This window comes from Ichthyophthirius multifiliis (genome assembly GCF_000220395.1).
Source record: "Ichthyophthirius multifiliis unplaced genomic scaffold scaff_1120509250501, whole genome shotgun sequence".
Lineage (NCBI taxonomy): Eukaryota > Ciliophora > Oligohymenophorea > Hymenostomatida > Ichthyophthirius > Ichthyophthirius multifiliis.
The window spans coordinates 1-12,200 of NW_004086689.1; the positions used below are offsets into that span (position 1 = coordinate 1).

The 12,200-nt window shown below is 16.6% G+C and overlaps 2 protein-coding genes across 2 annotated transcripts, besides 9 other annotated features; both read right to left on the reverse strand. All coding sequences in view use genetic code 6, as the record gives it.

Moving 5' to 3' along the window:
- Window positions 1–28: 28 nt before the first annotated feature.
- Window positions 29–83: a microsatellite.
- A 1,212-nt stretch (window positions 84–1,295) lies between these two features.
- Window positions 1,296–1,344: a microsatellite.
- Window positions 1,338–3,394, reverse strand: IMG5_078320 (hypothetical protein). Its single transcript, XM_004036482.1, has 2 exons — window positions 2,992–3,394; window positions 1,338–2,890 (listed from the first exon to the last, which is right to left on the reverse strand). Exons 1-2 carry the CDS (start codon window positions 3,311–3,313, stop codon window positions 1,398–1,400), a joined length of 1,815 nt encoding a protein of 604 aa, XP_004036530.1. The 5' UTR covers window positions 3,314–3,394; the 3' UTR covers window positions 1,338–1,397.
- A 428-nt stretch (window positions 3,395–3,822) lies between these two features.
- Window positions 3,823–3,863: a microsatellite.
- A 450-nt stretch (window positions 3,864–4,313) lies between these two features.
- Window positions 4,314–4,346: a microsatellite.
- A 1,107-nt stretch (window positions 4,347–5,453) lies between these two features.
- Window positions 5,454–5,493: a microsatellite.
- A 248-nt stretch (window positions 5,494–5,741) lies between these two features.
- Window positions 5,742–5,771: a microsatellite.
- A 327-nt stretch (window positions 5,772–6,098) lies between these two features.
- Window positions 6,099–6,133: a microsatellite.
- Window positions 6,134–6,635: 502 nt separating this feature from the next.
- Window positions 6,636–6,691: a microsatellite.
- Window positions 6,692–8,133: 1,442 nt separating this feature from the next.
- Window positions 8,134–8,171: a microsatellite.
- An 18-nt stretch (window positions 8,172–8,189) lies between these two features.
- Window positions 8,190–11,608, reverse strand: IMG5_078330 (hypothetical protein; the record flags this gene model as incomplete). The annotated part of the gene is made up of 3 exons (XM_004036483.1): window positions 8,190–8,431; window positions 8,486–9,655; window positions 9,721–11,608. 3 exons carry the CDS (start codon window positions 11,606–11,608, stop codon window positions 8,190–8,192), a joined length of 3,300 nt encoding a protein of 1,099 aa, XP_004036531.1.
- Window positions 11,609–12,200: the final 592 nt, after the last annotated feature.

The following is a 12,200-nucleotide window of genomic DNA, read 5'->3' on the forward strand; positions in this document are numbered from 1 at the left end:
TATATAAATAAATATAAATATATGTATATATATTTATATTTATATTTATATTTATATTTATATTTATATTTATATTTATATTTTTTGTATTTTGTTTATTTTTTTTTTATTATTATTTACTATAATAATATTTATATTGTGCTTTTTTTAGATTAATAATTTTTATTTAAAATTGTATTTTATATTTTTATAATCATTTAATTTAAATTATGTATTTATAAAATTTTAAGCAACAATAAAAATTAAATTTAATACCTATTTTTTTTATTAAACTAATTAATATTTCTTACTTTATTTTTCATGATCTTTTAAATATATTATAATTAAATTTTTTAATTAGAAAAATTTTTTTTTTTTTTTACAAAAATATAATTGATTTTACAAATTCATTCTAAAACATTCTATAATATATTTTATTTAAAGAAATTTTTGTTTCTAATTTGCATATTTTTTGTCTAATAAAATTATATTATTCTATTCATTATAATTAATTATTAATAATTTCTATAAAAATTAATTATTTTTTTTCAAACTATATTAATTATATTAAAAAGCTATGAATTATTTATTTAATATAATAACATTTAATATAATGTTTTTCAAAAATCAATAATTATCTATAATATTTTTTTGTTTTATAAGAAATAATATAATAATAAATTATAAAATTATAGTTAAATACGAAAAACAATTTATTTATTATAAAAGAAATTATTTCACATTTATTTAAGATAAAAATTCAATAATTTTCTTTAAATGAAACTTTAACATAAAATAGTTTTTTATGTTAATTAAAAGCAATTAAATAAAAAATACAATTTCATGTGTAATTAAAATAATATAAAATCAGTAAAAAGTATATATATATTTTTTAATTAAAATTACTTATATATTTATTTTTTTAAATTATAATATAAAATAAATAAAAGCTTATATTTTATAAAGAAAATACTTATAGATGTTTTGGATATTTTTAAATTAGAGCAGGTAAAAACTCACTTTTAAATTAATAAATTAAAATTTTTAAACTTCTAAAATATAGTATTAAAATATTAAATTTATGTTCATACGAAATTATAATTTTAAAGCATAATAAGTTGTTATTTTAGATTATTACGAATAAGATAAATTTTATTAAACTTTAAAAACATCTCTGTTAAATTTACTAAACAATTTTAAATATATAAAAATTAATAGGATCTCAAGTACAAATTCATAAAATTATCTCTACAAGACATAGATTTTTTAAAATAAATTAAAATCTAAAGAATAAAATTATTAAAAAATATTAAGAAATATAAATATTATATATATATATATATAAATATTAATCATTTATATATACAAAAAAAATAAAAATATATTTAACAAAAATATATTTTTGAATGTATTATTTATCAGTACATAAATAGAATAATAATAAAAAGCAAACTAAAAAAGTTTAAAAATAAGGAATTTTATTTTTATATATTTTCATAGTTGATATTTTAACTATTTTTCTAATAATTATATTGAATTAATTCCTCATTATTTTTAAATACTTAGATTTAAATATTAGTTGATGCCATTTTAGTTTCTTCAATTTTTTAAAGATTTCTTGTAAAATCATAATCTCCGAATCCATCTCCTTAACCATAAGGGTTAGCTCCGTCAGGATATATGTTAAAATTCATCTAAATCTATGCATTATTGGAAGGATAAGGCAATCCTAGTTCAACATTAATAAACCCTGACCCATTATCTCTAAGGATTCTAAGCCTACTTTTTTTTCTATTTCTAGTTACTTTGGCCAAGGGAGTTAAATCCAAAACAATATCATCACCTAAGAAAAGAACCCTATTAAGTACTAAATCTTTTTTATAAGTTTTATCAACAAATTTAACTTATGTATACAAAAAGTCTCCTACAATATATTAATTATTATTTTTGAAACTCTCACAATCAGATGTCTCACAAAGGCTTCCATGCAAATCCAAATCAGCAATAATTACACAATAATCACTTCCTTACATACACTTGTCAGTCTATTAAAGAGTTGTATCTATTTAGAAAGTTGTTACAGTGTCCCTGCTTGTATAAACAATAATCATAAACTTATGTACCCTTAATGTCTATCTTATATTTCCAAGTTCAATTTGCATATTAATAACTTAATAAATAACGTTATCATATAATAACTTTGTGGAAAAAGCTAATTAATAGATATCTATTAAAGCCACTTTTATAGAAGTTACATAGTTTTATTAATAATTCAAATATTTATTATCTACTAGTTAGTAGGTACCATCTTAATATTAAAAGAAAAGGGAAGAGTGTAAAGTTTCTTTGCATGGGTTCGATATGGTGTCTTTTGGCCAATAATACGATATTTAATTGAGAACAAAATTATTTCCATTTTCTTTATTTGACATACAATATGAAACTATTCGCAAATTTTAAATACTTTTATATAATTCAACATCACATTTTGTCAAATCTTCAATAGGCTTTGTTAAAATAGTCTCGCATTTAAATGGATTTTTAGAAACCAATACGTAATTTTTCGATATATCACATTAACAGAATATGTTTTGGACCATTATCGAATTAGGATCTATACAAGAAGTACATACCCCATTAGGATTTTCGCCTGAATCGCAATTACAACTTGCATGACACAGGTCACTTTTATATTAGGCAATTATTTTTAACTTTCTTATACCCCAATTAAAATTATATGGATTAGTGTAAGCTGAATATATTTCAAATTCGAAGTTTTTATTTATATATGGAATTTATGCTTCTATAAATATAGGATATTAAGGAGATGATTTTAAACACCCAGGTACATTCTATTCTGGTTGCTGATCTCCTGTTGTAGCTGGCAGTCCTACTGCACTTGCTTTAAAATCTATTATTTTATTTAATTAAATTAATATATTTGTAATTTTTTTTTTTTAGATAAATATTTAATTAATTTGCTTTTTAATAAAAAATCTATTTTTATATTACCTATTTTTTTGCTATTTATGTTTATTTATATAGTTTATAAATTAAATACTTCAAGTGCCCATAATTCAAATTGTATATTTAAATTTGTTTAATCTACAGTAGATTAATAAGATTTTTTAACTGAAGCTTCTCCTCCATTTGTATATATTGCTCCAAAAAATGTATTTACGCATGTCTATATAGATTACCTAATATTTTAATTTACAATCCATCCTTAGCTTTCTGAAAAGTTTGTCGTATCAAATTCATATGTAATTACCTAATTATTGCAATCGCAATATAGAATTAAAATTAATAACAATAAAAATTATATGGATTTCATATACAGGTAAAAAATTTTATTTTGAATATGATCCTTATATTTTTTTTAAAAAAAAAAAATTTAAATATTTTTTTTTTTTTTAATAGTTTTTGTTTACTATTGATTAAAATTATAAATAATTAATCATTATAAAAAAAACATTTTTATATTGTATTAAATAAAAAAAACTTAAAGTGATTTAACTTAAAATATACAATTGAATGATAATAATCTACTTATTATTTCAATTATAAAAAAAATGTTTTTATATATATGATAAATTAAATATAAATAAAAATATTTTAAACAAAAAAAAATATTTTAAGAAAAATTAAATATTATAATTAAATAAATAAAAATATATTATTTATTAATTTCAGTTAGTTTTATTTTAAAATTAAATATAAAATATATACACTCCTTTCTTATCATAATTAAAATTAGATATTTTTATTATCTAAAGATATAGATTTAGTTTTATTGATTTTCAACTACATATCAAAAGCTAAAAATAAATTTTCTATATAATTAATATAATTATTGACAAAAATATTATTATTAAAAAATATAAATTAACTTTTTTAAAATAGCAGAAATAATAATAAAATATACATTGGAATTATTTTCTTTTTTTTAAAAAAAATAATATTTTTTTATATTTACATATAATTATTGAATTAATATAATTATTATATTTTTATAATTATTTTATAAAAAAACGATTGAATTAAACATTAAAATCTCAATTAAAATGAAAGATTATACAAAAGTAATATATTATTTACATGTCGAAAATTAAAAATAGTATATTTAGAATTTTTTAATCTATTAATCGGAAATCAAAGGAAAATATTATTCGTATTTAAATAATTTGATAAAATTATTATTTATGCGTGTTTATTTAAAATTTTGAAATTAATTATTTATTATATATCATTTTAAAATATCTTTAGTATTTTATTAATTGTATTTGTTATTAAACTAAATTTAATATTTTAATAAATTATCACAAAATTTATAATTTTATTTTTAAAATTTTTATTTATACAAATTTCATTAATTAATATAATAATGCTTTTAAAATAAAGATTAAAATATCTAAAATTTTTTGCTTTTAATTCTTTAAATTAATAGTTTTTTATGATTATTATATTTGAATAATTTGTTAGTTTTATAATTCATATATATTTATAAAACACTAAAGGTAATATATGGTTTATAATTTATATTTAATAAATTTCCAAAACCTTTTATTTTAATTAATAGTAAAATATGAAGATAATTAAATATTCTATTTTTAAAGTATTAATTAAAATATTTACTTTATAAAAAAAATGAATTATAATATGTTTTAAATAATATAATAAATAAAGATAAATTTATTAAAATGGGAAGATAAATATTTTATTTTTAAATTATTTGATATATTCTTTAAAAAAAAGAGAAAAAAATAATACTATTATTTAAATAATAAAAATAAATTTAGCATTATTAATAATATTATATTTATTTATAATTTATTTTAGAACCGAAACATTTTTATTGTAAATATTAATATAACATATTTTACTTAAGCACTTTTATTAAAAATAATATTTGGGATTAGAATTTTATAAACAAAATAATTTTTTATATTTTTTTTAATAAATAAAAATTATAATAATATTTTTTCATTTTTGTAATATATATTTAAAACATATAGTAATGTCATAAATTTAATTTTTTTTTTTTACTTATATTTTGTAAACTTATAAAATATTCTATTATTTAAAATTATTAATATTTTAATTAAAACTATTTATTAAATTTAAAATCCATTTTTATGAAAAATTCTAAATATTTTTATTGTATATATTATAAAAAAGCCTATATAAATTAAAATTCTTAATATAATTTTTATAAATTTTTTTTTTGTAATATAATTTTTAATAAAAAAAATAACTAATGGCTTCTTGCTTAAATTGGTAACTTTTAAACATTTTAATTTAAGTTTTATTTATTAAATAAAATAAGTAATAAATAATTAGAAAAAGATAAAATAGAAACGCATTAAGCATATTGCTTCAAAAATATATTGAAATGTGGCATTTGTAATGAATTTTATGATAAAAGAGAACCCGAAGAACATTTAGAAAGCCATATATTAGTATATTTTATTTTTAAATAAAATAAAAAGAAATAAAAAAAAAAATTAAAAAAAATATTAAATATTAAAAAGGTAAAATGTTAATTTTGTAATAAAGAATTAGAATAATAATAAATTGTAAAACATAAATAAAATGAATGCTAAAATAGACCAAAGTTTTGTAGGTTTTGTGAAACTGATATTCTTAGAGATTAATTTTAAAATCATGTAGTTATGTGCAGTTCTAGAACAAAGTCATGTATAAAATGCAATAAAAATATAATATTGAGAGGTATTAATTATTTATTAATATAAAATAATATATTTTTTTAAATTTTTTTTTTTAATTTTTTTATATAGATATATTTATAATTTTTTAATTTTTATATATTTTTTTTTTTTTTCTATTAAGGATGGGATGATCATGAAGCTATTTGTTTTAATATAAAATAAATAAATAATAGTAAAAATATTGAAGAAAATATTATTAAAGCTAATTTTTAAAGAAATTAATTATAATAATAAAATAATAATTTTTAGAAAGTTTAATAAAGTTAGTATAATTATGATGATAGTAATTAAGATGAATATGATTATTAAAATAATGATGATGAATATGAATTTTAATATGAAAATGATTAAAGTGATAATGAGAATAATTAAAATGATGATGACTATGATGAGGATGAATACGAGGACGAGGATGAGGACGAGGATTACGAAATTTAATAAATAATAAAAAACAAAAATAATATGTAAAATAAGAAAATAGACTAAAAAAAAAAATATTAAGATAAAATTATTAAATAGTAATAGAAATTAGAATAGTGTATAAATATTTTTATTCATTATTTTTTAATTTTACTAAAAAAAAAAAGAAAAAAAAAATTAAAAGTAAAAGTAAAGTTATAATGATGATTATGATGAAGAATTATAAAAAGTAATTGAAATGTCTAAAACACACTAATGATCAAATGGTTAAAAAACAAAATTAGTGTAAATAATTTTAAAAAATATTAATAAATAAAAAAAATTATATTTATGTTTAGTACTTATATATTTAATTTAATTAAAAATTTTTTACTTTGTTTAATAATAAATAAATTTAGAAATTTTATTTTTTACTTTAAATATATTTAAAATTAACTTAAACTTTTAATATATATAATTTATTGTAATTATTAAAATAAAATTTTCATTATTATTCTATAAAATTTCTTATTTTTTTTTTATATTTTTATTTAGATGTTTATATCTTTATTTTATTATTTATAAAAGAATCTTTATTTATTTAATTTTTATTTTTTATCCAAATTAAAAAAATAAGACAGGCAAATAAAATGTTCAAAAATATTTAAAAATTAAATTTTCATTTAAAAGCATTTATAAAATTGCAAAATAAACCAAATAATAATTTTATTTTTTGGAAAAATACGATATTACAAGAAAACAGATTAACTAACATAAGATTACAAATAAATCATAAAAAAAATATTTTTTTTCACAATAAATAGATTCTGAATAAATATCAAAAAAACCATTATTAATATTATTATTTGGATTTTTAAGCACTATAAGCTTAGGATATTTTCTCTACCAAAGAAAAAAGTAAAATGAATTAAAATATAAATATGAAATATTAGAAAAATTGAAAGTATTCAAAGAAAATTATGAGAAAAATCCTTCTTTTTATTCAGTAGAAGAAATGAAAAAAATAATAAACGAATTTATTGTAGAAAACGTAATTATTTGTATAGACTAAAAGACAAATAATGATTTGAGAAAAATTATGATTGAACTATGTAAAAATTATCCAAATGAAAAAGAATTTTAGTTTTTTTGTAGTGAAGTAATTGAAATTGAAAAGAGAATAGGATATTTAAAATCTACTATTCTTTTAGATAGAGATTATATTGATAGAGTTCTTATTCAATAAATGACACTTAGTTGCTAAAGATATGGACATTAAAATAATTTTTTTATGATTAATTCTATGATAAATGTGTTAAATTTAGCTACGATAATAAATATGAATTAGCTTAAGAATGCTTTAAAGGATATTTAAATTAAAAAACTTAGAAAAAGTAAAGAGCAATAGTTTAATTAGTTAAATTACATTTAAATAATCAAAATGAAGAAATGGCCAATAAAATTGTAATGGATTAAATTAGTAAGGAAATTTCTAATAATGATAAAGAATAATTAATGAAACTTATTTAAAAATGATGACAAATTATTTTTTTAAATATTTATAATATTATTTAAATAAAAAGTCTATTATATATATATTTATTTTGCTTCTTAAAATAATTTAAAAATTTAACTCTTGTATAAAATAATAACTAATTTATAAATTTCATAATAAATATTATGAAAATTTATTTAAAAATAAATAATCAACTTTTTAATTTTTTCTGCTTTATAAGATAAATTTTTAATATAAAGAATTTTATTCTTTTTTATTGTTTATTTACTTCCAATTTTACAAAGAATTCTTTTATTATATACAAATTATTCCAAAATGTTATTTAAATTATTTATTAAAAAAACTTGTCATTAGATTTAAAAATATAGTAAAATAAAATTAAAATAATATATTTTATATATTTATATATAATAAAATTATACTATAATATACAAAAAAATTATTTATGTTATAAGATAAAATAAAATTGAAAAATATAGCTTAAGTTTAAAAAATATTTATAATGTATATATATATCTAATTATTTAATATATTAATTTTTAATTATTTTGTTAATTTTGATTTTTTCACAATTTTAACGATTAGTTTATAGGAAACCAAGAAATATCCTATTGTATATATTTTTCATAAACATAAGTTTCAGTTCCATCATAATCACTTTAATTTTTAATTTTTAGATGTATTAAATAAAATAAGTAATTCCAAACATTGTGTTATTTATTTTAATGCTTACTAAAACTAATTCCTTTATTTTCAAATTCGCTTCTTTCTATATTACATATAAAGCATTTATTTTTTCTATCCTAATCTATATAAAATAATAAATATTTTATTTATTTATTTATTTTTTAAAAAAAAAAACCTTAAAATCTTTTTGCATCTCTTAATTCAGCAAAAGAATCAATTATAATACCAAAAATAATATTAAGTAAGATAATAATGATGAAGATAAAAAATGACAAATCAAAGAAAAGTCTTGAAATATATTCATCATTCCCTTATTCAGGTGAAGGATATAAAAACACATCACCTATCCCTCCCCCGTTTCTGAGCCCCATATCTAAGAAAATAAGTAGACAATCTTTTGCATTTTTACAAATAGGAAGGGTCTTATCATCTCCATAATAAATGAGTGAATCTTTTATAGAAGGAATGAAATAAGCAAGCATAGCATAAATATAAATAACTACGATTCCCAAAACAACAGTCATTACAAGCTATATAATATTCTAAGTAATTGCTTTAGTAACATTTTATAATACTGTAGAACGTTAAATAATATCTAAAAGTAATAAGGAATAAAAAAATTTATTGATTATCATTCCACATAAAGAGAATAAAATATAAACTAGAAGATATACGGAATTAGTATTTAAAATAATTTCATAGGAAATGAACAAAATTTTGATTATTATATTTTATCTGTCCATTTTTAATTTAAAAAATTTGTTTTAGATTATTTTGTACTCTAATGGCATTTAAAAAATATTCCAAACAATAAAAACTGCTATTGAGATTATCAAGTTTAATAATTAAAATATATTCTAAATGTTTTATGAGTTATTTTCATATTCAAATATTTCTATAAGTAATGTTAAATTTATTAATAAAGTTATTGTAAAATTAATATTCCTAAATAAAGCTAAATAACTAAGATTAAAGTACAAACCTAAAGCATTTAATTTTAAAAACTATTCCATTTCGTTTAAAAAGTTTTCTTTTTAGCTTAATAAGCCGTTTATTTTTTCAGTAGAACCTTCTCTGTTTACATTTTAGATGAATTTGTTCATTGTTATAGTACTCAGGTATTTTGTTATTGGATGTTTTCGGAAATATATTTTTTACAAGTTGTTTTTTTAGTTTACTATTTCTATTGAACATGTATTAATTTGCATAAAAATTAAGGCGTTTCTTATTTCATGTTCTTGACTGTTATTTTAGTTTAGAAGTTATTCTAATGAATAATTGTATTTTTATTTAAAACTTTTATCAAGGAATTTTTAATTTTTCAAAAGCATATATGTTTCAAAAGCTTTTATTTTAATATAAAAAATGTTAATATATATATATAAATATAAAATTATAATTATAAAATACCTTCAGTAATAATTAAATTAGCTTTTTCGTAAAGCATAGCATTATTATAAGTTTTACTAGTATTTTTATTTTAATTTTTGAGATCAAAATCTATAGTTTCTGGTTTATATAAAGTTGAATTTTTTAAAAAAAGTTTTTCATCTTCTGAGCATAAACTCTAAAATTAATTTTAATTATTAATAATTATATCTTAATTATTTTTAATTTCGCTATTAGCCAAAAAGATTCTTAACCCTTAATGAAAATTACTAATTTTTTTCATATATTCATTATAAAGTTTATAATTGAAAGCAATTTTTTCAATCATTAATGTAGGATCAATATATAGCGAAATTTTATTAATAATATATGGATCTTAATTAATATCGTATAAGTTTCTCAAAATAAGCATAATTTTTTAATTGAACTCTGTTTTAAATACGCTCATTTTATTTCTACTATTAATATCATATTAAAGATCTTCCAAGTTTTCCAAAAGATTCGTATTGCATAGAAAAAGTTAATTTTACTCGCAAGGCCCTTAAATCCATTCAATAAGCGTATCTAATATTTTTATTCCCATTTAAAGATTATCATCTTATATAATAAGTGAGTATTTCCCAAAAATATCCGTTAGAATTAAAAGCATGTTTATATTGTTATTTTTTATTGAACCATCTTCATTTATTTATTACTTTAGGAAGCATTGCATTGGATAGTAGTGATTTTCTGTTGAAAGTCTAAGAAGCTCGAGTATCTTTACACATATATCTAGCTTTACGAAAATAATTTTTTTAAAATGAAATTAAGAGTTCACATCTTAATGGGAATTATTTGAAATAAAACTCATATTTTTAGTCTTTTCTTTTTGGCTTTTCACATATTCTTTGAAATAATTGAAGTTTGTTTATAAATATCGGTTTATTTCTACAAGAAAACTATTTTCTTTATCTTATAATAAATATTAATATAAAGATTCTTATATATCTTTATTTCCTTCTTCAATAAAATCGATTAAACATTTAATATATTCCAATTTCATCTATGTATCTTATTCTACTATTATTATATTACAAAGGAAATCCAGAAAACCCATTGAAATAAGATCTTTTTGAATTGATTAATTTGTTTCTAAATCTTACTTAAAGTTAGATATTTTTCTTAAAATTTTCATAGAGTTCATTCTTGTGTTTGTTTGAATTTAATCACAACTCAAAACTGCTATAAAGCTTTATATAATGGACCTGAATTTATATTTATCTTGCATTCTTATTGTAATTAAGAGATATATTAATTATTCAAGCTCTATATTATGTTCTTATTCTATAAAAATTTAATCGAATATAATTTAAACTGTTTATTTTTAATTTTAAATTTAAGAATTAATTATATTTTATCCAATTTTGTATTATTTGTAAGCTAATTTTTTCATTATAATAGAATGATTTTCAATCATTTTTTTTTTAAGTTGTTTTTATATGCTTAGTTTTTATTGGATTTTTTAACTATATAATCTTCTTACTTTTTCGCAATTAAATTGTAAACTACTTTATTTTTAGTTTATTTCCAAAATTGAATTTATATTTTTATCAAGAGTTTTTTTTTTATTCAAAATGCTTTCATCCCAATATTCATATATTATTTAACTTATGTTCTTTAAATATATTTGAATTTAAAAAAATATATATTATTTAAAAAAAAAATCTTTTACTTATATATTATTACAAAGATCATGTTGTTAGTTAGATGGAATATCAGGAAGATTTTATAAATATATAGATATGGCAGGAAATATAGAATCAATGATGTAAAATTCATACATTTATAAATAAGAAATGCATACTTAATATCTTTGAGTAGAATAGCAATTTTCAATTTCAAAAATGTTCAAAATATCTGATTTTATCATCCATTTAGACTAATCATTATCATTTTAAATTTTTTAAGTAATTAAAAATAATCTAGAAGATCTTAATAAGCGATATCATTTATTATTTATTCGATACTTTCTATTTCTTTTTATTCAATATTTTTCTTATTTAAATAAACTGAAACTACAAAATTCAGTAGTTCGAATTTCAAAGTAATTGCCCAAGGAACTTATTTCATAATATTGTAGATATCCTAGATAGAGAAAAAAACTCGAACAAAAGTATTCACATTGATTCCTGAATTTACTGACAATTCTTTAAATGTAATTAGAAGCTGCTACAATAATATAGTTTATTCTGGATATTTAATTATAAATTCTTTAGAATTTTCTTAAAAAAGAGGATTTTTGAAATTATAACATGCTTTTATTGCATCACTAATGATACTTATAAATGCTTATTTATTTGATAAAGTATAGTCTTACAAAGCTTAATAAATTAAAATTTAGTTTTAGTTAATGTGTTTTTTATTTATCATGAAGAAAAACTTAATAAATTATATAAAATAAATGCAAAACTGATATTATTTTCCTTCCTTTTTTGATTATTAATTGAAATTTTCTAATAAAT